Source organism: Leucoraja erinacea, chromosome 21 (assembly GCF_028641065.1).
Source record: "Leucoraja erinacea ecotype New England chromosome 21, Leri_hhj_1, whole genome shotgun sequence".
In the NCBI taxonomy this organism is placed as follows: Eukaryota; Metazoa; Chordata; class Chondrichthyes; order Rajiformes; family Rajidae; genus Leucoraja; species Leucoraja erinaceus.
The window spans coordinates 7,661,153-7,687,438 of NC_073397.1; the positions used below are offsets into that span (position 1 = coordinate 7,661,153).

Genomic DNA, 26,286 nt, shown 5'->3' on the forward strand with positions numbered 1-26,286 from the left:
GGGGGCGGTCCGGAACAAAGAGCGTCGCGGTCGCGGGAGCGGAGTTTGCGATCAAGATGGCGGGCGTGGAGCTGCGCTTCAGCAGCGGCTGCGATGATGCCCAGCCGCCCGCACGCCCAGTGTTCATCGTCGGGCAACTGCCCAACTTGCAGAAGCTGCAATGGTCGGAGATTAGCGGCAAGCTCTTGCCGCAGGTGACGGAGGAGGTGAGAGGCCGGGGCGGGAATGTGGGCAGCTGGACAGTGGACCGTACTGAGATTGAAGGGGGTGAGGGCGGGTGAAGGCGGCCGAGGAGGCACCGGCGCTGTCTCTACGTCCCTGTCTCTGTCTCCCCTGTCCCTGTCTCTGTCTCCCCTGTCCCTGTCTCCACGGGCATCACGGCCCTGTCTCCCCGGGCATCACGGCCCTGTCTCCCGCCGATCCCAACCTCACGCCGCCCGGAGCCTAGCGCTGCCCCTCCTCCCCAGCCCAGACCCCTCCCCAGCTCGGAATTCAGCTGTTTTAGAAGCATAAACTATTATGTATTTGTAAGTAGAATGTCATAAATATTACATGGGCTATAAATGGCGAATCAATCCATTCTGTCCAAACACCCTGTACTGGCGTTTATTCCTAAATCTTCCTCCGCCTTCAGGAGCTGCTCTCAGACTCGTCTCCTTTTTAAAAATTTAAAAAAAGACTTTATTCAGGTAATAAATATATACAATTCATGAACCGTGCGAAAAAATTCATCCGACATTTTCGGAGGCTATATAAATTGTTCAATGCAGTTTATATACATGTCTCAAATTTCATAAATATGTCCCTCACCCGTACCACTCACGTGCCCCCCTCCCCTGGCGTGGGATACCTTCCCTTATTTTGAGGGGCGTCTCCACCATACCGGGCCCCCCATGTATCCTCCTGTCTCCTCGTTGATCTTCGCTATTTCCTCTCCCACGAACGCCTGGGTACTCTGGCCTTAAGTACATTTGTGTTATTTGTTGCAACCACTCCCCCTTCTACAGTTTCACTTCTCTTCAGCTAAGAATGGTCACTTCAGAGTTCGCTATTGAATTTACTAAGACCATCTTCTAATTATACTATTACCCACAAGAGAAAACATTTTCTCTTTATCCTCTCTTATCAAGACCTTTCAAATTATTCAAGATTAGATCACCCTCATCTAGCTTTTCTCAAGAAAAGAGACTTAGTCTTTCCACCCTTTCAGATATGCACAGCTTTCTCTTCTGGGATTATCCTTACCATTGTTTTAATATTCTTGCTTGTAATTGGGACTGCACAGTACTCCCAACTATGGTTTAGAACAAAGCAAAATAAAGCAATTGGGGGAACTCAGCAGGTAAAGCAGCATAGGTGGAAGGAAATGGACAGTTGACAGTTGAAATTTCTGGTAGAGACTTTTCTAGAACAAAACACAAATTGTTGGAATAATTTAGCTGGTCAGCTGGCGGATGTGGATAGTTGACGTTTCGGGTCGGCACCCTTCAGACCAGTAGGTGGAAAAATGTGATGAGTGGTTGATTGGCAGATAATAGTTGGGTAGGGAAAGGATCACGATAGAGGCTCGGAGGTCATAGGTGGAGAACACAATGCTGCAGATTCTGGAATCTGATAGGAAAGGTGAAGGTGAAGAATGGATCTGAATGCAGGATGGTGGCAGCTGGAAACAAGAGAGGGAGGCAATGAGTGAGCAGTAGGAGGGGGGAACATGTTGAAATTTTTTGGCGACCTGCTGCGGCTATGATGGGTGCCGGCAAGTCGCCGAAAAAAATTGCGTAAGTAGGACAGGCCCAGAAGGCAGTGTTCTTGTGTTTCTATTAGGCTGAGATCAATGAATTTGTCATCTATAAGGGAATGAAAGATTATGGGGAAAGCTGACTGGTTCACCAAGAGATGAAAGCAGAATAATCTTTTTGGCGGCTTTCATAGAAACATAGAAAAACATAGAAAATAGGTGCAGGAGGAGGCCATTCGGCCCTTCGAGCCAGCACCGCCATTCATTGTGATCATGGCTGATCGTCCCCAATCAATAACCCATGCCTGCTTTCTCCACATATACACTAGCCCCTAGAGCTCTATCTAACTCTCTCTTAAATCCATCCAGTGATTTGGCCTCCACTGCCCTCTGTGGCAGGGAATTCCACAAATTCACAACTCTCTGGGTGAAAAAGTTTTTTCTCGCCTCAGTCTTAAATGGCACCCCCTTTATTCTAAGACTGTGGCCCCCTGGTTCTGGTGAAGAAATAATCATTGGCAAGGACATTATTGTAAGGGAAATTGTTCGGTGGAGCAAGGAAGTGGCAGAGGAGTTGAGCAGGTATTTTGCAAGAAACAATTTTTTTGCATTAGTCTTTGGTGCTGATGATCCTATTTATACTGAATAATGCTAAGGAGGAATTAAATGCTAACACTCAAGAAATAGACTGATAAATCCCCTCCCCCCCGATAGCTTGCATTCTAGGATCTTAAAAGTTCTGTTCAGTTGGTGGATTAGTTGTGATCGTCCAATAATGAGTGTGGAAGTGGAGCAGCATCCCTCTTTGCAAAGATTTTTGTTATTATTGTCAATTCCTTTCTGAAAGGAAAGGCTAAGTAGGGGATCTTTCTGACACTCCTCTGCTCCTTGCTGCTTCATTGCCTTTCTAATTCCACTCTTTTCATGAAACATTAACAGACAAAGTTTGTTTGTGTACTCTATTGTTAAGGGAGGGTTATAAAGGGAAGCTGAAAGATAGCGCTGGGTCTGAAGAACTTCCTTTTTCAACCGATCATGTTGTAATTTGGTTTATGATATTATTATCAGTTCATTTGGACAAAGTGCAAGATTTGACACAATCAGCACAACATGTATTGTCAGCACTTTTTTATGATTATGGATGATGAAATGCAAAGATTTGTTTAATACTCATTTGATGAAGAAAATGCTGACAATTCATTAACAATTGGTCTCCTTCAGTGGATCTACAATATACCCAGGTATAACACTAGGGAGAAAATATGTAGAAACATAACTGCAGATGCTGGTGAATAGACAAAAAACACACAAAGTGCAGGGGCAACTCAGCAGGTCAGGTAGCATCCCTGAAGAACATGGACAGGTAATGTTTCAGATCCAGACCCTTCTTCAGAAGCAAGTGTTGTAGTCATCTATCAAACATGGTAAACTTAACCAGATCTTGCCTTATCGTATTCTAAGATATGAAATCAGTAAAAATCTATCTATTCTTTGTTGGAAAGAATCATTACTAATTACTACCATTTCCACAGGTTGACAATTTGTTCTTTTTAATATTGTCATATTGTCAAGTTACCTATTCTGATTAGAATCTTATAAACAACAACCATCGCATTCGAGTGAGAATGACCCCAATTTATGTAATCAGCTGCCGTAACCCTCTCCCACCATCCCAAATTATTTGGATTGTCTGCACAGAGATTGGGTTAAGTCATTTGTTATGAACTCATACTGATCCCAAACTAAGCAGGTTTCTGAGACATTGCTGCTGTTGATTTTTATGTAGGTTTAGTTGTTGAGTCACAAGGTCACTGTTACTTTTACCACTCCAGAGACCTGGGCAAAAGATACCCATTGCCAATCCAGTGCAGTACTGATTGACCATTGGAAGCTATCTAATGGATGACCTCTTGGAATTATTGTTTCAAGAAAAGTTCTCTCTGGTGATCATGGAAAGTTTATTATTGAATCTGGAAGGCTGCAGTGTGGCCTAATGGAAGATGAGGTAGAGGCCTTGTTGTAACAGTGCAGGAGGCCATGGTAAATTGAAATGACAAGCAACTTTCTCTAAAAACACAATTCATTCAGTATACTTTGCAGTGTGCATGACTTTGTTGCACGCAAAGTAGCTGCTGTGTTTTCATGTTGTTTTTACCATACAGATCTTGAACATCCGACCTATGTACAGCCCGTACAAACAATTGAGTTTTTATAGGACACTGGAGGGTTGGATTTGCCAGCTGCTGTGGGGCTGCAGTGATCTGTCATGGGTACACAAAAATGCTGGAGAAACTCAGCGGGTGCAGCAGCATCTATGGAGCGAAGGAAATAGATAACGTTTCGGGCCGAAACCCTTCTTCAGACCCTTCTTTCAGTTTCACAGTCATCTGTCATGTGTTGATAGTTCGCTGCATTATCGTTGCATCTTTCAGAAATAGCTGAATGGTTGAGTTCTGCAGCATTTGCAGTTCCTTCGTACATGGTTGAGTTAAACATCCTGGTTTAACCGCAGGTTGCCTTTAGTTGACATACAGTTTTATTGAAATATATTGCCAACTGGCCACGTTTCCAAACTCTTTGGGTTCTAAACTGTTCTTCAGAACGGAACTCTATCATAACCTGGGGATGGACTGTGTATTCTTTCATGACCACAAAATACTGTTGGAGGTCTTAGAGAATGACACGGATAAATGCAATTTGTTTCCATTTACAGGTCTGGAAGACAGCATTGGGTAATCTCAACCCCAACCCCACGGATAATTGCCCCTTGTACCTCTCCTATGCCACAGTGGCGGCCTTGCCCTCTCGAGTCAGTCGCCACAACAGCCCATCGGCAGCAATGTTCATTACCCGCCTGGTTCGAAGCTGTATGCCTGGAGGATCCAACCGCTGTATTGTCGTAAGTACTGATCCCAGAATAACATTCGTAGGAAAGAACTGCAGATGCGGGTTTAAATGGAAAATATGACACAAAATGCTGGAGTAACTCAGCGGGACAGGCAGCATCTCTGGAGAGAAGGAATGGGTGACGTTTCGGATTGAGACCCTTCTTCAGTTTGTCCGCTGTCACTTGTCCCTGTACTTCCTCCCTTGCCTCCATCCAGGGAATAAGTGCTTCCAGATGAGACAGAGGTTCACGTGCACCTCCTTTAACCTCATCTACTGCACTCAAAGTGTTCCAGATGTGGCCTTCTTTACATTGGCGAGACCAAGCGTAGACCATTCCGCCTACCACTCAGTCGCACTCAGAGATATTCACTTTGTTCTATCCATCCTTCTGCCTTCTATGCTGGTGAAAACAACCTTTTGTGTCTCTATTTGCCAGTTCTGACGAGGGATCTGGAATGTTAACTGAAGACGCACAAAACTGCAGATGCTTGAGTAAAAAATAAAATAGTGGAGGGACAGCAGGGCAGGCAGTATCTGTGGAGGGAAATAGACAGATGGTGTCCATGTGTGTGTCGGGACCCTTCTTCAGTCTGATGCTGCCTGGGTTCCCGAGTTTCTTCAGCAGTTTGTTTTTTGCTGAAATGTGAACTGTTTTTCCACGGATGCTTCCTTGTCTCCTGTGTATTTCCAGCATTTTCTGTTAGCTTGGTGATTAAATTCTAGATTCCATGACTGAATTTCTTCCTGAGAAAATTGTGAAATAATATTAAGGCTGGAATATAATGGTGGCATGCTGATAGAAGAATTTTCTTAAGCAATTCTTGCTTAAGTCCTCTGGGGCTCTCTCAGTGTTGTCGTTGTCCCCCTGCATGGTGGTGCGGTTGTTGGTGCTGCTGCCGCCTCATAGCTCTGGGCATCCAGAGTTGATTCGATCTTGACCTCTGGTATTGTCTGTGTGGTGTTTGCACATTATCCTAGTGACTGTATGGATTTCTCCTGTGTGCTCTGGTTTCCTCCCACATCACAAAGGTTAATTGGCTACTGTAAACTGCAGCATTGATGTACAGAGGGATCTTGGGCTCCAAGTCCATAACTCCATGAAAATGGCAGATACTATAGTGGCATTTCAAAGGCTTTTGGATAGGCACATGCAGGGAATGGAGGAATATGGAATATGTGCCAATAGTTAAGAGTTTGTCTTGGCATCATGTCCGGCACAAACACCATGGGCTGAAGGGTCTATTCCTGGGCTGTAATGTTCTATGTATTGTCTTGGTCTTTTTGTTTAAAGAAAGAAGTGTAAGGCCTGCCCTGGTTTGACATACCAAAGTGCAGCACCTCAAATTTGTCTGAATTAAATTCCGTTTGACATTCCTTGGCCCACCTTCCCAAGTGATCCAGAACCTGTTGTAAATTTAAATATCCTTCCTTATTGTTCACCATGCCACGTTTTTTGGCAGAGACGGAAATCGCTGTCAAAACATAGGGGGGACGGGGGACACAATTTCGGGGGACCGTTACAATTTCTTCTCCCCCCTTCTCCCCCCTTCCCCCCTTCTCCCCCCCTCCCCCCTTCTCCCCCCTCCCCCCCCTCCCCCCTCCCCCTTCTCCCCCCTTCTCCCCCATTCTCATCCCTTCTCCTCCCTTCTCCTCCCTTCTCCTCCCTTCTCCCCCCTTCTCCCCCCTTCTCCCCTTCTCTCCCCCTTCTCTCCCCTTCTTCTCTCCCCCCCCCCCCCCCCTCTCTCTGTGGCAGACTTACGCGCGACAGCGCTCCTCCGCTGTGTCCCTGGCCCCCACCTTCACATGAATTATCGATATCTTCATCGCGCACAAATAAGTCTTTTGTGTCAAACCATACTTAGACTTTCCTTTGTGTCACTTTGTTCACCATTGGAACTTTCCGCCCACAAGTTCTGTTCTCGCATTTACATCAATATTTATATGTGTGAATTGTTAGTTTACGATTGTGTCTGTGTATAAATTGTCATATCAACATTTTTATTTTCCCCAAATTATTACAGAGGCGAATAAAAATACATTGGAAGACCTGAACATAATAATTGCGCTTTCTCGACAATTTTAGATTTAGTCAGCTGTAGCTCGACTTCTTTAGAACATTGATATTTCAGTTAGAAGTTAAAACTGAAAAGTTTGTGTTTAAAAGCTGGTTACATTACAAAGTTCAAATTGTTAAATAATTGAAAATTTGCCAGAAGTTAAGTTTCAATTAGTATATATGATTTCTGTTATTTTTATGACAAGTTTATCTAATGCTCTTAAAACGCCGAAGGGAACTTTGACCCTAAAATGTACATTGGAATGAAGTTTGTTTCCTATCATTAATTGCAAACTGTAGAGCTGATGAACGTCGCAAGCCTCCCTAGCCCATCTGTAATGATGTAAGTGCAAGTCCCGGGTAAAGTATATGATTAAGTAACATTCTTTCATGATATCACTGAATAAGAACGGGCTGCTCGCACATAATGGTAGATTTTCTGCAGTTTGATCCATGCAATAATATTCATACAAAATATAATAAAGTGAAATGAGCAAAGATAGGTAGTTGATCAGCATTTAAAATATACTTTTGGAAAGTGGTACCCGCACGAAAAATGAATGCAGTGTTCTTTGCCTCTCTTTTTGAGATGAAGTATTGTCTGGATGCCTTCTCCGCATTGGACCGTCAGACATTTTGATGTTCGCAAAGGGTCTCGACCCAAAACTTCGCCTATTCCTTCTCTACGTAAATCAGCCTCCAAAGTTCAAATGATAATTGTGCCTGCATCTGACTGCTATCGATATCCATTCCTTTAGTAATTAGCAAGGTCAGTTCACACAATTATATTATAAGGAATAATGAATGGATATCGATGCAGCAATTAAAAGTGACAGTTAACACATTGTTTTCGTGAACTGACCTTGCTTCAAGTATTTTGCGTTCCATTGAATAAAATTAATGGGAGATGGCATTAAAACTCAGATGCGTCGAGGCATTTAACACTCCATTCCTCTGACTCATGAAAACGATGTGACACAATTATAATTTCTATCGATAGCAGTTGACAGTCACATAGACAGTTAGCACATCGTTTTTGTGAGTCAGAGGAATGCATTGATGAACGAACGACTCGAATCGAACCACTCGACTCAAAACGAACAACTACTTATTAAACCCGACATACCTTACAAAGCTTGTAATGTGGGGGGGGGGAACTGTCCCCCACCTCTGAAAACATGGAGGGGACACGCCCCCCCCGGGATTTCCGCAAATATGTTTTGGTGTTATCTATAACAATAAAGTCATAGTCGACCCTTCCTCGTGGCCTACCAGCGGGCGTGGAGCACCGTTTCCTGGCAGGGTCCGCCCAGCTCCTCGGCTTCGATGGCGGCACAGCGCTGGGGCGCTATCGCGGAGCGGAGCGGGCGATGCCTTGCCTGGGTCGCCGTGCTGGATCGACGCGCTGGAGCTCCGGTGAGCTGTGACCGCCGAGATAAACACCTCCGGGCTGCGGATCTGCGGAGCGGGCGGCGCCGACTCTAACATCAGGAGCCTGGGTGCTCCAAACCGGCGCGGCCTTGTCAACTTCGGAAGCCGCGGCCCCCAGTCAGGAAGCGGCCGTTCCAGGTGGCCCAGCCGCTGAGAGGACTATCGACGCCGGGGCAACACCACCCGGTGAGAACGGCCAGGAACATCGGGCCTCCGTAGAGGCAATTGCGGTGGCCTCAATAGGCCTGACTTTGGGTGAACTGGGGATGGGGACTGGACATTGTGCCTTCCCCCACAGTGGTAACCATTGTGGGGGGATGATTTTTTTTTAATGTCTAAGTAAACGTGTTAGTCTGTGTCCAAGATGGCTGTCAGAAGAGAGTGGACGCTAGCACGCTTTAGCTGCCGCTGCTCTCTCTTCACATTGTGTTTTTGATTTTTTTTTGTCTTTGGATTGAATTCTGTTTTTAATTTGTGTTTCTGTGATGTCTTTATTATTTATTTTATTCCGATTATATGTTTTATTATTCTTGTTAATCTCTGTAAGGTGTCCTTGAGACTTTTGAAAGGCGCCCAAAAATAAAATTTATTATTATTATTATAGTGATACAGTGTGGAAACTCTTCGGCCCAACTTGCCCACACTGGTCAACATGTCCAAGCTACACTAGTCCCACTTACCAGCATTTGGTCCATATCCCTCCAGACCTGTCCTATCCATGTACCCGTCTAACTGCTTCTTAAATGTTGAGATAGTCCCTGCCTCAACTACCTTCTCTGGCAGCTTGTTCCAACATCCACCACCCTTTGTGTGAAAAGGTTACCCCTCAGATTCCTATTAAATCTTTTCCCCTTCACCTTAAACCTATGTCCTCTGGTCTTCGATTCACATACTCTGGGCAAGAAATTGACATCTACCTGATCTATTCCTCTCAAGGTGGTCCCCCCATGCCGGGTCCCCGTTGCTCTTCTCCCTCCCGCACAGCGGTCTCCCCCACGCCAGGTCCTCCTTTGTTCCTACCCTCAGCAGCTGGGTCCTCGCTTCCACGTGTCCGTCCTCGTCCGTCCGTCGGCACCATCATCGGCCGTCGCAGCAACCTCACCACTTACGCTACCGGGTCCACTCGGGATGCCTCCGTGGTGCCGACCCAGGCCCGAAGTGCATGGCTCCGGGCCGAGCGAGGGCCCTGTCGACCCGCAAGGCTCCACCGCTGATCAGTGAGGTTGTGGCCCGCGAGGTCCGGGCTCCGACTCGAGAAGCACTGAAGTCTCCAGGGTTATCCCATTTTGCTGTTGCCTGTCCACTCTTGTCCATTGTGTCTGTATAACCATTAACGTTGATGTGATGTGGTGAAGGAGATTGAAGTGAAGGATTTAATGTCTCTCACATTATTAGTAGATCAACAATCCTGACAAAACATGGACTTTTCCCAAGACTTTCCTGCAATCCTGTCCAGGGAAAAGCAGAGTCGAAGAAAAAAACAAAAGTGCTGGAGGAAGTCAGCAAGTCAAGTAGAATCTGTGGAAGGAAATGGACTGACAATGTTTCGGGTCAGGATCCCGAGTTGACTGGTATTCACTGCTGGAGCACAAATCAGCATCTAGGGAAGGGATGGTTTTCCAGAGGTTGGCTGCTGCTTATGTGATATCTGCTATTGGGAGAGATTGAAATAAACACAAACTAGGTATAACAAGGCGTGACGTTGTGGCGGTGTACTTTTGTAACCTAGTCTGTCCCATCCTTTCAGATGGTTTGCGAGTATGCCGATGTTTTTGCTTCTGGCTGTGCGATTTCAAGGGCATTTCCGCTCTTTTCCCGCCGATCCGGTGCCTCCAGACGCACAGATAAACGTGTAGTTACTGTGGAGTTCCTGCTTGTTGGACAGAACAATGGCCCAATTGATGCAACAGCACTTGAGGTAACCAATCTGAACACTCCCCTGTTGAACTTGATCTCATGAATATGTTGGTGTTATAGCAACTTTTACCGTTCGGTATAAAAATCACAATCTGAAAATCAAACCTCTTCATCCAAAGAGTACTCTGATACTCCTATAATGAAGTCCTAAATACCCTCATTATCCGGTATTATTTTCTTCCTCATGCCTTTAACTACTGTTAAAGTTTAACATTGACTGCCAGTCATTTCTGGCTTACAAGGAGATCTTGACTCCACAATACATACCTTTGCTACAGAACCGCACAATAATAGGTTCAGACTTAATAGTTGGTCTATTGCTTGTTTCAACCTCCAAGATGCTGACAGTTAAGTGGCATTGATAATGTTTCCATTGGTAATGCACTCCCGCTGTGGGAAAATGGAGACCAGCAAATCATGTGTGATTTCTAGTTATTTAGAAATTATCACATTGGAAACTGTAATTTGGCCTGACCAGTCGCCTTGGTGTGATCAGTAGTTGCAATAATGCTGCCTTGGTAGTCGTTAACAGGACAAGCCCCTGGTACTAGGATTCTATGAAGATTGGCTCCCTAACACACTTGCAACTATTGGCTGTATGAATCTTGTTCCGTCTACAGTTTTGAAGTAATCCTGGATGTTTGTTGGGAAGGATGTAAGTGGCAAGTGCAGAGAGCTGGACTGCGATATGTAGCTTTAATAAGTGAAGTTGAAGACTAATGCACGTTTTCCTTTTGTACAGTGTCTAGAGAGTGCTGCAGATGGAATCCGACTGTCAGCCCGAATTGTGGACACGCCCTGTAACGAAATGAACACTGATATTTTTATTGAGGTGAGTTCCCAAGGGTCAATTCCAATTGAATGGTTATCCAGCTGCAGATGAAGATTCAGGGCTGGAATCCATGTTGATCCTTGGACAGGAGCAATGCAGATTAGAGGCGTCAAGGAACCAACCAGTCCTGATCTGTTAAATTTGCAGAATGGACTTGAGGATCTGACTGGTACCTTCCTGTCCCCATACAATCCATACTGTAGAGGAAAGCATTCATTTTAGTTCCTGAAATGGAGTTACTGTTGCGTTCCCCACCTGTGCACATCCACTATACCATCACGATTCCAGCTGTGCTCACACTCACTATATTAGTTATGCTCATCCATGGCACTTGTATGTGATGCAATGTACCTTCTGCCTCCAAGCTGTGCTGACCCACTGCACCGTCTCTAAATAGTCTTTACTTACTGAACCCTTCCACAGTTTCATTTGCCATACTTTCCTGCTGTTTACGTAGTTTTCCATCTTTACTATCCCAATGTGCCATCCAGTATCTGAGATTCCCCCACTTTGCTGCAATCTCCCTGCTGTGCTCAGCTGCTGTGTCATGTAGGCATCCACCTGTGCTCACTCACTAGCTCGGTGGCTGTGAGCAGCTGCCGGGACCCATAGAGTGGAACCGGCCGCCACCTCAGCGCCTTCTGCTGGCCCGCCAGCCAGCCACGGTGTCCTTCGACACAGGTGCAATTGGTGGAGGTGGTGGTTGGAGGGCAGCTACTGGGCGGAAGGCTGGCTGCTCTGTCCCGGGGTGCGCTCTCTCTCTCTCTTCCCCCCCCCCCTCCCCATTATGTGATCTCCCTGAGCCAGGAAGTCCCCGTCTCTCAGACCTGAACCGCACAGTGCATTGTGGGACAGGCGAAGATGGAGGCTCCCAGGTTCTCATTGCCACCTTTAAGGAGTTTCACATCTTCCTTTTTTCTGAACCAAACCCTTGATCCTGTCCCTCCACCCTTTTTTCAAAATTTAGCAACTCAAAATCTTCGACGCCAGGAAATACAGTAACTCAAATTTCGTTGGTTCAGTGACAATAAACGCAAAGTTGATCATGAGGGTTGTTTGAATACCGGTGTCTCAAACTAATTCCCATGTTCAGTAGACATAATATCTCTTAAATATATTAATATGTCACAGTTTATTAACTATGGCGATAGATGTGGCCCTCCAACCACGCACAGACATGGGAGCCGGCCCCTATGCACAACACGGTTGCCGACCCCTACTCTAAATCTTCACACAAAGGGGATTGAATATTGTGGCTTCCAGTCATCATGATTGCTCCACATCAGGCCATGGATTTATGTATCATGCCATCAACAGAACCCTTCATTGGGATTTTATTCACTCAAATATTTCATTTTGCAGGAAATTAAACTGGTTGGGAATGCACTTGGAATTGTTCCCACTGTTATCCGGGGCGAGGAGTTGAAGGAAAAAGGATTTGGAGGTAGGTTTTTTTTTTTTTTTTAACCTTATAGCCTTTATTGCACAGGATATAGAAAATAGGTGCAGGAGGAGGTCAGTCGGCCCTTCGAGCCAGCACTGCCATTTATTGTGATCATGGCTGATATGAAGGGGGCTCCAGGATGTGATGCTGCATAATGTGTAGCTGATTCTAGAAAAGAGCAGGACTGTTCCGAGTTCTCCAGGTTCAGGGACAGTTTCTCCCCAGCTGTTATCAGGTAATTAAACCATCCTATAACCAGCTAGAGAGCGGTCCTGACTTACTATCTACCTCGTTAGAGAACCTTGGACTCCCTTTAATCGACTTTACTGGACTTTATCTTGTACTAAATGTTATTCTGTTTATCCCGTATCTGTATACTGTGGACGGCTTGATATCATGTATAGTCTTTCCGCTGACTGGATAGCATGCAACAAAAAAGCTTACTTCGGTACACATGACAATAAACTAAACTATCGTATTTCCTGGTGTCCAAGACGCTATTCTTTACTCTAAAATAAGGGCCGAAAATTTACCTGCGTCTTGGAGGCCAAAGGTTAGGCCGAGCAATGCCACTCTCGTAGCGACTGCTCCGCGGAACCTGCCACACTTTCAACCCTGGAACTGTGTGAAGTGGGAAGCGGCTGTGAAAAGGACAGCGCCGCTGGGGGGAGAGTTCCTTTCCATATTGTGTGTGTTGTCTGGCCCGGGTCAGCACGGCCTGGGCTGCACAAAGTAGTAAACTTGGCTGGGCCGCCAGGGGTAAAGTTGTGGGGAGGGCAGGAGCGTTGAGAAGGAGGGGGTCGGGGATCATACCAGCAACTCATTCACGGCTGCAGCGGCGTTCCGGGCACGGAGCCACTGCATTGTGGCCAGGGAGGGAAGTAGCTTGGGTGTCCGCGAGCGGCCGCTGGGACCGTACAGCGGAACCGGCCGCCATCTCAGCGTCTTCTGGCGTCAGCCAGCCACGGTGTCCTTCGGCACAAGCGCAACCGGTGGAGGTGATGATTAGCGGGTAGCTACTGGGCGGAAGGATGGCTGCTCCATCTCGGGCTCGCTCTCTCACTCTCTCTCTCTCTCTCCCTCTCTCCCTCTCAAAATGGGGGTGCGTCTTCATTGCCGGGAAATACGGTAACTAATTAACACAGTAAATAGTGTGCATCACATAACATCCACTTACAATAGATAGAAACTAATGTGGATCCATTTTTGTTTCGTCATTTCTAGGCATTTATGGAGTTGGAAAGGCAGCAATAAATCCTCCTGCACTTGCAGTTCTCAGTTATTTACCAGATGGCGCCACACAGACCATTGCCTGGGTTGGCAAAGGCATTGTGTATGACACTGGAGGCCTGAGCATTAAAGGAAAGGTAGGACTTTCATAATGATGGGTAATGGGGCCACCTTCTGCTCATCAAGGTATGAGGTTAACGTCTGTCACTGCTGGGTGGTGTACCATTCCTAATCCAGTTATGTTTACTTCTGGGAGAAATGGTAATCTCAAGCCTGAGATGTGGGTTCCGTCAGGAAGGACAGGACCTGCATAACTCATGTTGCCTACTCTCTAATTCTTCTGATGTCTGTCTCCTCACACAGTGGGGGTTGACTATTGGACTTCTAGTTATCATTGCTGTACCACGTCAAGCTTTTACTATCAACCGAGCCTTTAATTGGGTTGCTATTCACCCACATGGAATTTTGCGGGGAATTAAAATGTTTGGGAATGTACTGGTGCTGTGCACACATCTGCTAGTGCACACATCTGCTAGTCCACTGCTGATTTCATTTCTCACACACATTGCCAGACGGCTGTGGAAGCCAAGTAATTTAAAAGCAGAGATTGATAGGTTCTTGTCAAACGTTATGGGGATAAAGCAGGAGAACAGGGTTGAGAAAGAAGAATAGATCAGCTGGCAGATCGAATGGCAGAGCTGACTCGATGGGCTGAATGGCCCAAATCTGCTCATGTCTTTATGGTCTAAATATTGAAGTACTTATTAACTTCAATATTTAAGATTATTCAAGAGTAGGGTCATGTAGGAAGAAAGATTAGAGAGATCTGGGTGAACGGTTTAAAAATTGATGGTTTTTTTTGTACTGTGTGCAAATGACTAAGTGAACTGATTGGCTACATGACCTGTTTCCATGTTGTAACTTTATCTATTCCTACCTGCGACATAAATTCCACCATAGACACAAGATGCTGGAGTAACTCAGGACAGGCAGCATCTCTGGAGAGAAGGAATGAGTGACGTTGCGGGTTGAGACCCTTCAGACATAAATTCCACCTACTGGCGACAGTGGCTCTGCAGAACCTATAAGTAGCTGAGATGTTATTGTGTTGTGGCTACTTAGCATTCAGTGTTGGTGTTTGAAATGTGGACGCAAGAACAAGGTGCAATGTTCTGATTATGCACGTTCTTTATTAGACCACCATGCCAGGAATGAAGAGAGATTGTGGAGGAGCAGCAGCTATTCTTGGAGCTTTCAAAGCAGCTGTGAAACAAGTGAGTGCTCCATTGTTTATATTTTTTCTGTATCTTTGTATTCAGCCAAAATTCCTAGGTCAGGAATGTTGTTCAGATTCCCTCTGGAGGCTCCTCAAGGCTGCAATTTTTTGCTAATGTGAGGAGATCAAAACAGACCTGATCTGACATGATTGTAGCTAACGTCCCTCATCACAGCCCATTAACAGGAACAATGTGCACCACATATTTTATGTTTTGTGGTAGAATATGATGGTTTTCCACTGCACCATCAGTGTGAAGCAATGTTGATATCTAAAGCAAGACCGATTCTAACACCAGAGACAACAAACAGTTGAAAATAATAGTTTTGCTGGACTCCTGTGATTATTTGACCCACGGTACTCTTACTTAGACTAGTGCGAGTAAGTTTAGACTATCCCATCCTGCTTATTCCACACAATTACTTTGAAAAAAACAGATAAAAACCAGAGCAATGTTGAAGGGAAAATCCAGCCCATTCCATTAAACATTATTCCGAGAAGTGACACAGGCCCCAATGAATACCATAGAATGTATTTGTATGCATTCACACTGTGTTAGTCTTACGCAGTCTGAACATCATCCCCAGCCATGTCTTTGCTTGATTCCTGTCAGCGGCCGTTAGAGAGTTGCCTTCATTGTAACTGATGCCTTACAGAAGTTACAGAACCAAAAATTATTTGAATCATTGACCTGAATTGTTAATTTGATTTGTTCATAATCTACAATTACTAAAACTCTCATCTTGACCACATGCAGTCTGCGTTGTTTTTAAATTTGCGCAAAAACAATACCCTACATCGCTAGGAGTTTTTCACCACCTTACTCACCGTTCACCTCTGCAAGCTCACCGATTTTTGTTCTGATCGGTGGAATATTACAAAAGTTATGAAGGTTTAAAAAAATCGTGAGATCAGCAGATTGGCCTTCTTGCCTGACAGTCACCATGAAGGTAATGCCCCTTCCGGGGGCGAGAAGAATAAAGCCCCGGAGGCCGGGCGTGAGTCAGTCAGCCCAGAAGCTGTGAGTGAGAGTAGAGTCCACAAGCCATGAGTGACTGAACTGTGAGTCCACAAGCCGTGAGTGACTGAACTGTGAGTCCACAAGCCGTGGCTGACTGAACTGTGAGTCCACAAGCCGTGGCTGACTGAACTGTGAGTTCACAAGCCGTGGCTGACTGAACTGTGAGTCCACAAGCTGTGAGTGAGTGAACTGCGAGTTCAGAAGGCTCACCACCCCCCCACACCCCCTCCCCCTCCCCCTCACCCCCCCCCCACCCCAATTATCCTCCCCTCGCACCCCCCTTGCTCCCCCTGTAGCAACCCCCTCCCCCGGCCACAGAATGCTCCCACCGGCCCCCACCTGAAGCCTCCCGTCCCCAGCTGCAGGACTAGCCCAAGAATCCATTCGGCCCACAATGTCCATACTAGCCCTCTGGAAACCAATCCATTCGGCTCACAACAGCCTTACTAGCCCTCCAGAAAGCCCGCCCGCCACTGGGCACCACCTGAAGCCAACCCCTCCCTTGGCTGCAGCTACCCCCTGGCCCATGACAGCCCACGCCTGAAGCCGACCCCCTCCCCTGGCTGCAGAACGCAACAAGAAAGAATGGGCTGAATAAATCTCCTCTTTAACATTTCAATTGTTGTTATATTTAAAGAGTTATTCACATTTTAAGCTTTAATAAATCCCTTTTCCACTTGCCGTGCCCGTCAGCTGCAGTAAACCTGCCAGTTCTACGGCACAATGGGAACCGAATGGGAGGCAATGTCTGCGCTGCCAGAGAGCTGCTGAGAGATGATAAGGGGGAGGGGGGGGGGGGGGGTGGAGGGGCAAGTGGGGGGGCGAGGGGCAAGGGGCGGAGTGGGGGAGGGTGGAGGGGGATCAGGGTGTCACAACGGGAACCCGTCAGCCACGCCTGCACAGTTGGGGGCTATGCGTGAGTGGTGGAATATTGGAATTGGTGGAGAGGTGGAATATTGTGTTGGGGGACCAGCCCTTCCATGTGAGCATGGGACCCAATGGGTGCTACTTAGTCCAGTTACATATTAAAAGTATTCAGCATTAAGTGCTTTTATTCCAAAAATGGTCTGTGTCTATAACAGCAGTGTCCCTACATTTAATGATTTTACGCATGTCAAGATTTCAGCTGCCTTGCTCTCAGAATACATTAATGTAATGAGACCTTTACAGTTACGAGCTGGGATAATTTATCATCATTTTATCACCAAGTGTTGGCCACTCACACTGAATATAATTGAGATGAGCTGAATGCGTATGCCTGTTTTGCTATCAAGTTCAATGATGCAGAAAATCCATTGGCTCAGTAAACATCAGGTCAAGGTGGGAAAAAACAGCAATTAACAATAATAGCAACATGTTTTGTTAACTGTAAACTATGCGTAAGCACCAATCATCATAACGCTGAGTTAAACAGACCTTGTGTTGTATCTCTGTGAAGAAGTATTCTGTTCAGAACTAATCACACGGTCTTTTCAGAAGTGGTTGTAATTATGTATGAAACCGAAGCAGTTGTAGTCTAATTGATCTCTCGAGTTTTCTCTGCCATTGAATAAAGTCATGGCAAACCCAGTTTTTGTCACAACACCACTTTCCTGTTACTCCTCACACACCGTTACTCCCTTGTAAGTCGTATGCCAATCGTCATTCTGTTTACATCATTTCATTCATCCAGAATACAGCAGTGCATTGATTTTAATTTATTCCTGGACTGTCGCCTTCACCACTCCACCAAGTAAGTTGTTAATAAAGGTTAACCACACCTTGTCGAGCAAAACTTCTTGATCAGAGTCTTGTTTTTCTAGTCTTATCATTAATTAGTTTTCTGATACTAAAAATGAGCTTTCCTCTGCACTTGCATGCCTCCCTTGTAATATCGGTGTGTACGTGGAACTCAAAGTTCAATTTCTGCAAGATGTAAAATTTGACAAGATTCCAAAATGTCCACAAAGGGCCACTTACGCAATTTTTTCGGCGACTTGCCGGCACCCGTCATACGTCGCAGCAGGTCTCTGAAAATTTTGTTGAAACATGTTGAAAATCCAGGGAAATAAAGGCATCACCCTGCGACATGTCGACACATGACGCCTGTATGGTCGTGAGTAGTCGCCCAAACAGTCGTACCTTTTTCTGGCCGCTGCTGGATTTTCAACATGTTGAAAATTTTTACGGAGATCTGCTGCGACTATGATGGGCGCTGGCAAGTCGTTGAAAAAATCGTGAAAGTGAGACAGGCCCTTAACGTGTGCAATCTAAAAGTTGGCCATGTTTAGCCCCCCCCATTGTGTTGATACACACTGTTATCATCTCAAATTCTGTTTTGGTATATGCCAATGAGAAATGGTGTTCTCTGCACCACACCCGACGGATCCCCATTCACTACTATTCCTCACTCTACAGTAAAACCTAGAACAGAAGTGCATGGTTTTGTAACCTCTATCCATTTATTTTACCCAAACTCCAAATTCCATTTGAATCCTTCAATCTTTCTCATTATAACTAATAGACAGAACTTTGTCAGACATTGTCCCTTAATTTTTTTGGCATTCCATTTCATTCCTTAAAATGTCTTTCTTGGGATATATTTGAATTAATTTGATTTGTTGAAAGTTTGCATTTGTGTGTTCATCAATTGTGGTCAGAGAGAGTATAAGGCTGATGATACATGACAGAAGTTATTAATAATTGTGCTTATCTATTTCACATATCAGGATTTATAGCATAACCTTTGTGCTAATGTAAACTATCTTGTATTGGAGGTGACTAATCGTAATATTAAACAATTGGAATAATTCCCTACTTGTCAAAAAAATGTTACACCATTTTTTCGTGCTGTCCACTTTATTTGACATTGAATTTTTCCAGTCAATCTCATCCTTTTGGAGTTTATTAAGTTTCAGGTATTTTAAACATTGTTCCTTGTGGAGGCAATAGCGTTCTGTTATAGCAAGTTACTTATAATGGTTGTAACATAATAGACATATACCATGTGGCCATGACACGCTGCTTTCCATGGGGGATAATGTGTAATGCTGTCAGCATATCGGTCACCATTTACATTACGTGGCGCAATGACAGTAATATCCTGTTTGTTGTTACAGGGTTTTAAGGACAATCTGCATGCTGTGTTTTGCCTGGCTGAGAATGCAGTTGGACCCCTAGCGACCAGACCTGACGATATACATCGGATGTACTCTGGAAAGTAAGGCAGACTGTATAAGCCAAACCTTCATTGCAAACTGACCCAGTGTGGTATAAATATATGCACTTAGTTCATTGTAATTGATTGATAGATTTTATGAAATTAGTTATTTCTAGCTTCTCAAACAGCTCCCCGTGTGATAAATCGGTATGTAGTGATTTGTATCTGAAGTAGGGATCAATGGCAAAGATGGTTACAATTGGTTTTGGTTAAGACAGCAATATTGGACAACGTAAGAAAAGTTGCTCTTTCATTTGTTTCATGGCAGCGTTGATGGACTGGAGGCAGCACTGGGACGCGGTGACTTAGTGTGGGCAGTTCTGAAAGAGATGTTTCTCCACATTCAGAATTTTACATTCAAATCAATTTGCTGCTTAAAATACTTATTGAATATAGTGGGCACAGCCATGAGTACAGGCCTTAGTAACCTTTTATTGGCAATATATAGGAAAAATCACCAGTCAAAGAGCTTTTGAATGAACTGCCTGGGTTTAAGCACAACAGATGACGTGTGGGTGTGCTTGGGTCAATGTTAGGCATAGATGCATGCACATGTAATTATGTTAATGCTAGAGGAGTGTTTGTATGGTTCAGTATGTGGGTTTGAGTGGAGATTGGTCAAGGCGGGGTGTGAGTGTTTGGGGTGAGTCGGGAATGTTGGCCGGGGTGGGGCGTGTACGTATTGATTAGGCTGAGATGATGTGTGCGTGTTGGGTGGAACGGGGCATGTGCATATTGGGGGTGAGGCATATGTGTGTTGGTCAGCATTGCAAGTGCTTATTGGTCGGGGTGAGGTGGGGTAGGTATACACAGAGTTGGTTAGGGTGAGGCGTGTGTATGTGTGCACGCTGGTTGTGAATGAATCGAACATTATTGTAAAAAATGGAATGGCTTCTGTTCATGAGATTATAGACTGCAAATTTAACCTCTCGCCATTGTTTAATAGTGCGTGGAAGGAATTGAAACTGCACTCTGGGGGATACTTGGGTCAATAGTTTTTTTGAGCTACTCTTTTTGCCAATACTGCTTTAACACTATTTAATGGTCACTTGTGTGTTTTGTTAATGAATTAATTTTCTTTGTCCAGGACAGTTGAAATTAATAATACTGATGCTGAGGGCCGCTTGGTACTGGCGGATGGAGTTGCCTACGCATCTAAAGATCTGGGGGCAGATATCATCCTCGACATGGCCACATTAACAGGAGCACAGGTGCGTGCACATTTCTTGATATGTGCTGCTGATAATTCTTATCTATCTTTAATTGGAACAACCTAGGGTCATATTGCAGGGAAACAGGCCCAACTTGCCCATGCTGTCCAAGATGCACCATCTACTCCCATCCTCCCACAGCCTTCTAAACCTTTCCCATCCATGTACCTGTCCAAATGTATTTTAAATATTGTTATAGTACCTGCCTTAACTATCTCCTCTGGCAACTCTGAAAGTTACATTCACCCATGTGAAAACTTTACTTTTCCCCGTGGAAGTTAGTGGAGTGACTATCACCAAAGAGAAGGTGCTTGGGAAACTGAAAGGTTTGAAGGTGGATCAGTCACCTGGACCAGATGGACTGCACTCCAGGGTTCTGAAAGAGGTCGCGTTAGAGATTATGGAGGCATCTTTCAAGAATCACTGGAGTCAGGGGTGGTTCCAGATGATTGGAAAATTGCAAATATTACTCCACTGGTCAAGAAGGAAGCGAGGCAGAAGAGTGGAAACTATAGGCTGGTTAGCCTGACTTCAGTGGTTGGTAAGAATTGAGTCTATTAGATAGGTTGCGGATTCGGAGTACTTGATAAAGTACTCTGAAGCACATGATAAAACAGGCCAAAATCAACACGGTTCTGTGAAAGGATCTTGCCAGACGAACCTGTTGGATTTCTTTGTGGAAGTAAATAGCAGCATAGACGAAGAATCCGTGAATGTGGTTTACCTGGATTTTCAGAAGGCCTTTGATAAGGTGCTGTACGTGAGGCTACTAAAGAAGATGAGAGCCCATTGTATCAGAGGGAAGATACTAGCATGGTTAGCAGGTTGGCTGGGTGGCAGAAGGCAGAGATGTATCAGCCTTCAGTCCCATCTGTCTACCCAACACCATTTCCTGACTAATGTGAATTTCCTTCAGTTCTTCCATCCCCCTCTGTTCCCTGGTACATCTGGGAGATTGTTGGTGTCTTCCTTAGTGAAGCCAGAACCAAAGTACCTGTTCAACTTGTCTGCCATTTCCTTGTCCCCATAATAAATTCACCTGTTTCTGTCTTCAAGCGACCCACATTTGTCTGAATTATTGTTTTCCTCTTCACATACCTAAAGAAGGATTTACTATCCGCCTTTATAATCTTGGCTAGCTTAGCTTTGTACTTTTCTCCCCATATTGCCTTTTTAGTTACCTTCTGTTGATCGTTAAAAGTTTCCAAATCCTCTATCTTCCCGCTCATCTTTGCTATGTTATACCTCTTCTCTTTTATTTTATACTGTCCTTGACTTCCCTTGTCAGCCACGGTCACCTCTTACTCCCCTTAGAATCTTTTTCTGGTTGACTGCCAGTGACTAGTGGTGTTCTGCAGAGGTCGGTTCTGGAGCCATTGCTCTTCAGTGTGTATAAACGAATTGGATGAGGGAATGGAAGGCTTTCTGGACGTTTTCAGATGATACATTAATAGGTGATTGCAGAAGGACTTGGACAGGTTGGGAGAGTGAGCTGATAAGTGGCAGATGGGATACAGCGTAGCAATGTGTGGAGTCATGCATTTTGGTAGTAGGAATAATGGTGTAGACTATTTTATAAATGGTTAGAAAATTCGGAAATTGGAGGTGCAAAGGGACTTGGGTGTGCTGCTGCAGTATTCCCAAAAAGTTAATTTGTAAGTTGAATTGGTAGTCAGGAATGCTAACATTTATTTCAAGAGGGCTGCAATAAAAACAGGGATGTAAATGCTGAGGCTTTATAAGGCACTGGTCAGATCGCTTTTGGAGTATTGTGAGCAGTTATGAGCCCCATATCTGAGGAAGGATGAGCTGGCATTGGAGAGGGTCGAGAGGAGGTTTATGAGAATGATCCCAGGAATGAGTAGGTTAACATATGATGTGGAGAGAGGCTGAGAGGGGGTACATAATTTAACCTGTAGATCTCAGTGACTTTTTTCAGTTGTCAGTGGTTATATAGGAGTTACAAAGCTACTACCTACAGAGCCTCTTATCAACACTCTTCCAACATTCCTACTTTGCTCTCTGCCCCCATTCATACTGAGAACAATGGTATTTGCAACAGTTCCGGTTGGCCACTCTTTAAAAATCTCCTCCAGCACCTGGAGCTGATGCTGTTCTTTGCTTGTCTGCTGTTGATGGATTGTCTGACTGCTGAGCCTGGACTTGTCCCCCCATTAACAGGCTTCAGTAGCTGTGTTTTGGGTCATATCCAGGCCCAGATAAACAGCACACAGTTGACAGGTCTCAACACTAAACCTGAATTTGAGGGCAGACCACAGGTTGAATCTGCTCTGCATTATACCTAGCAGCTTCATACACTCACACTTCACTTGCATGTAGCAGTCTGACCTAGAACTTCCACACATTATTGATCCCTATATCACCCAGTCCTGTACTGGCTGACCTGTATATTCTCTCAAACTGTGAGCACACACGTATGTACACATCACCAGTATTTGGGGCCAACGATGATGATGATAGACAGTGCCTTTTGATAGCAGCAGGGTCAGTGTACCTAATTTATCGGAGAAAGATAGAATAGTGTAATTATAATTTCTGCTTTCTCTGCAGGGTATCTGTACTGGGAAACACCATGCTGCTGTGCTGTGCAACACTGAGGTGTGGGAGATGGCCTGTGTTAAAGCTGGACGGAGCAGTGGAGACCTCGCCCACCCTCTCGTGTACTGCCCCGAGCTCCACTTCAGTGAGTTCACCTCTGCCGTGGCTGATATGAAGAACTCTGTTGCTGTAAGTGTGGGGTGAGCGGCTGGGAAATTATGTGTTGTTCATTCCCCATTGGCATTGGAGAGGTGGGGACGAAACCTTAATCTGACTCCCTGCTGGGTTTTAAACAAATCGTTTCTTTGCCCCCGCGAGGATCCTGACACATCAGTATAATTATGTCGAAAATACAGCAGCCAATTTGTTTGCCACAAGCTCCCAAACGTGGCAATATGGTACCAGAGACTGTGCTGAGAGATGTGTACTGTGCAGAACTTCAGCAAGATTCAGTCCAATCTTGTGTGCTTCTGAGAGGGCATTGGGACCTTGGCTATCATCCTTCAGATGAGACATTACACTGAGAATGGAGCAGTTCCTTTGAACCATGCCAGAGTGTCTGTCTGTATGGCAATAGCCAAGATGGAAAATGGGAGGAGCATTTGTCTTGAGATTTGATTCCAACTTTTTTTCTTTCTCTCTGTCAGGATCGTGACAATGCTCAAAGTTCCTGCGCAGGTCTTTTTATTGGTGCCCACATTGGATTTGACTGGCCTGGGGTGTGGGTCCATGTGGACATGGCATCTCCTGTACACACAGTAAGTATACAGACCAGCTTTTGTAACCCATAACGTCTAAGAATTTGCGGGGACATTTTTAGTTGTACGGTGGAGTTTATGCTGGAGGCGGAAAACAGTATGAAAAAAGTTTTGGTCTCAGGTTTGAAAACCACCAACAAGGCCAAATAATGTAAAACCTAAACTCGTGGTGAATCCAGAGTAACATAATGCACTGAATGCAGAGGTGCTCAGTGGAGACCACCTACCATCTCAGCTGAGTGTGAATGGTCCTTGAGGGCAAGTTGAAGATCAAAAGAATTTCCAGCATTATCATTTATATAATTGCTGGAATTATGATTTATTCCACTAACTTGCATTCCTTTAGTGCTTCTGATCCCCTCATCAAACTTTGCAGAGCTTTAGTTTGCAAACTTTAGTTTCTAAGTTATATCTATGTAGCCATTTGTAACTCATCCCTATTTCTTTGATAACTTTTTTGCATGCATTGCCATATTTTCATTTGCTTTGCCCTCTGTGCTTTGTCTTTCTGTCTCTGTGCCTATCTTTCTTTGCTTGTGATTGTCAGCACACTTTTTAACTCCCAAGACTTGCCGCTAGCCAATAACTAAAGTGTGGACTGTGTGGAACAGTGACCTGTTTGTTCTCTCTGCAGGGTGAGCGTGCCACGGGCTTTGGTGTTGCCTTCCTACTGGCCCTGTTTGGCCGTGCCTCCAAAGATGCCATGCTGAACCTAGTGTCTCCGCTGGGTGCCAGCACAGACACACACCTGGTGCCAAATGATGGTGACGGCAGCTTGTCCAAGCGTAGACGGCTGGTGTAAGGGAAGTAGAGCTCTCTATGTGGTCATGTCAATGATGCATCTACACAAATCCATTGGCAGCAGTCCATCCTTCCAGGCAAATGGTTATCCTGCACCACTGCTTGTCCTGCTCTTTTTAAGGAGTCTGCAGGCTGGTCATTATCAGGGAGCTCACTAGCACTGTTAGCCAGAGGGACAAACCTCATCTTGGTGTCACACTGACGCCCAGCTAATTTTTCTTAATCTAAAGGCAACAACATTTAAGACCTCCACTTGAGGCAGAGTCTGTTCATAGTGCCTCTACTTTGCATAAACTTCTCCTCCCTACCACTTCACTGTGGTGAGGTTTGGTAAAGTTATGAAATTCACTTAAAACAAGCTGCCATGAGCTAGCCAAGAGAGTAAGGTACTCTACTCTACCCCCTACTCTAATGCAAATCCACTTCAAATGAAGCCGAGAATTGCTGTACCAATTCATTGACTTCATTCTTTTATAATTGTTTAATTGAAGACAGTGAGCAAATTGAAATGCCTGATCTGATTAAACCATTTGCACAATTTTATTGCTGTTAGCTGTTTCTTAAATGGTATACGTGTCATTTCTACTGATAGAATGTCTTTAATTTGGAGCATTGTTCAATTTTCAGCACAAAGCCCACCCTCCATTCAGTCTCCTGGTTCTTGTGTAGAATGATCAGTAAACAGACTGAAGGATTTACTTGTCTTAAAGCTGCAAAGTGTTCCTCAAACACTCGCAGTACAGACCCAACATGGGGAAGAGATGAGAGTTAACCTACCTTGTCCACCTGGTGATATATTTTCTTTAGACTACGTTAAATGGATAGATGAAAAACAATTGTGCCTATTCAGGATTCATTGCAAGCTTCTTGTTTGTCCATTTTGCTCTTGCAAACAGGACTGAATGTCTAAAATCACAGAACCCATTTTAAAGTAAGTAAAGTCTCCAGCTTTATTTTTAGAAATGCAAGTTGTGCTGCCAGCATAGAAACAGGGAGAATTTATTTAGCTGCATCTCTGCTCCAGTTAATGAAATGAAAGTTGATCTGTAGACATTCCCTTATCCTGTATCCCCAAGTACTGACTGACTGTTAATGAAAATGTCATCGTCTTTTGCTAACCAGATGTACCCTCTTTTGGCCCATCACTGAAATGACAATCTGTTCAAAGTTTTGTAAAATTCATTAACTGCAGAATAAACAACATTGGGCAGTGCCCCTGAGAAGGAGAGAGGTATGAGTGTGTTGTGTGTCTCTTGCTACCACTGATGCAATGGTGGCTGCTACAGGTTTCCTGATGTGCCAGCTGGTTCCTTTCCTCCGATGCCATTGTATTATCCACAATTGTAACGCGTAAAATAAGTTTCTCCTCGCGATGCTGTCAGCTATTGAGCCTGCAGTCTGGTGAGGCAGGTAGGCAAGCTTTTCCAAAGTGTTTCCCTTTCATCACTTAAGGTCCAACACACCACATCTCATGTGGTGCCAGTGTTTAGTAATAATGTGCTTAGCAGCAAATGGTCCAGTCACTGATGGAGGAAAGAGAAATGCTGAAACGAGTTAAGCACGATGAATTGCTGGAGTTGAATCCAAACTGTTACTCAATTGCAGCAGTGTCTGCTTCCCTTATTTCTGAAGGGTTGTTAGATTCTCAAAGCAAAAGATAGCATCGGCTATAAAACTGTACAATGGCTGAGGCAGAAGGGGGCTTGAGAGGTGAATATTGCTTGACCAATAATACTAAGGCTAGTTCCTGCCCACTACAGAACAGTTGCCTTCAGTGAAATAATAGATTGAATCGAATGCGTTCTGAAGCAAGCAAACATGCATATCTTTTCTCTCCTTCATGGCACTGCAACAAAGGAGCCCAGGGCTGGTATAAAGCTTGCCCAGTGTAATGCTGAAGTTATCAGTCCTTTTCTGTCTGTAA

At 44.8% G+C, this 26,286-nt stretch overlaps 1 protein-coding gene across 1 annotated transcript; it reads left to right on the forward strand.

Annotated features, from left to right (window-relative positions):
* On the forward strand, nucleotides 1-25,588 carry npepl1 (aminopeptidase like 1). The gene is made up of 12 exons (XM_055652034.1): nucleotides 1-206; nucleotides 4,452-4,637; nucleotides 9,862-10,032; nucleotides 10,774-10,863; nucleotides 12,226-12,307; nucleotides 13,532-13,674; nucleotides 14,734-14,811; nucleotides 18,933-19,033; nucleotides 20,121-20,244; nucleotides 22,816-22,992; nucleotides 23,451-23,561; nucleotides 24,196-25,588. The coding sequence occupies exons 1-12, from the start codon at nucleotides 57-59 to the stop codon at nucleotides 24,361-24,363; spliced, it is 1,581 nt and encodes a 526-aa protein (XP_055508009.1). The 5' UTR covers nucleotides 1-56; the 3' UTR covers nucleotides 24,364-25,588.
* The last annotated feature ends 698 nt before the right edge of the window (nucleotides 25,589-26,286 follow it).

What these genes read in the sequence shown, in the direction of transcription:
- npepl1 (XM_055652034.1), top strand. Translation starts at nt 57, where the DNA reads ATGGCGGGCGTGGAGCTGCGCTTCAGCAGCGGCTGCGATGATGCCCAG. An exon ending in TTGATGCAACAGCACTTGAG is followed by an intron (nt 10,033 to 10,773) that starts GTAACCAATCTG and finishes CCTTTTGTACAG; the next exon opens with TGTCTAGAGAGTGCTGCAGA. An exon ending in TCAAAGCAGCTGTGAAACAA is followed by an intron (nt 14,812 to 18,932) that starts GTGAGTGCTCCA and finishes TTGTTGTTACAG; the next exon opens with GGTTTTAAGGACAATCTGCA.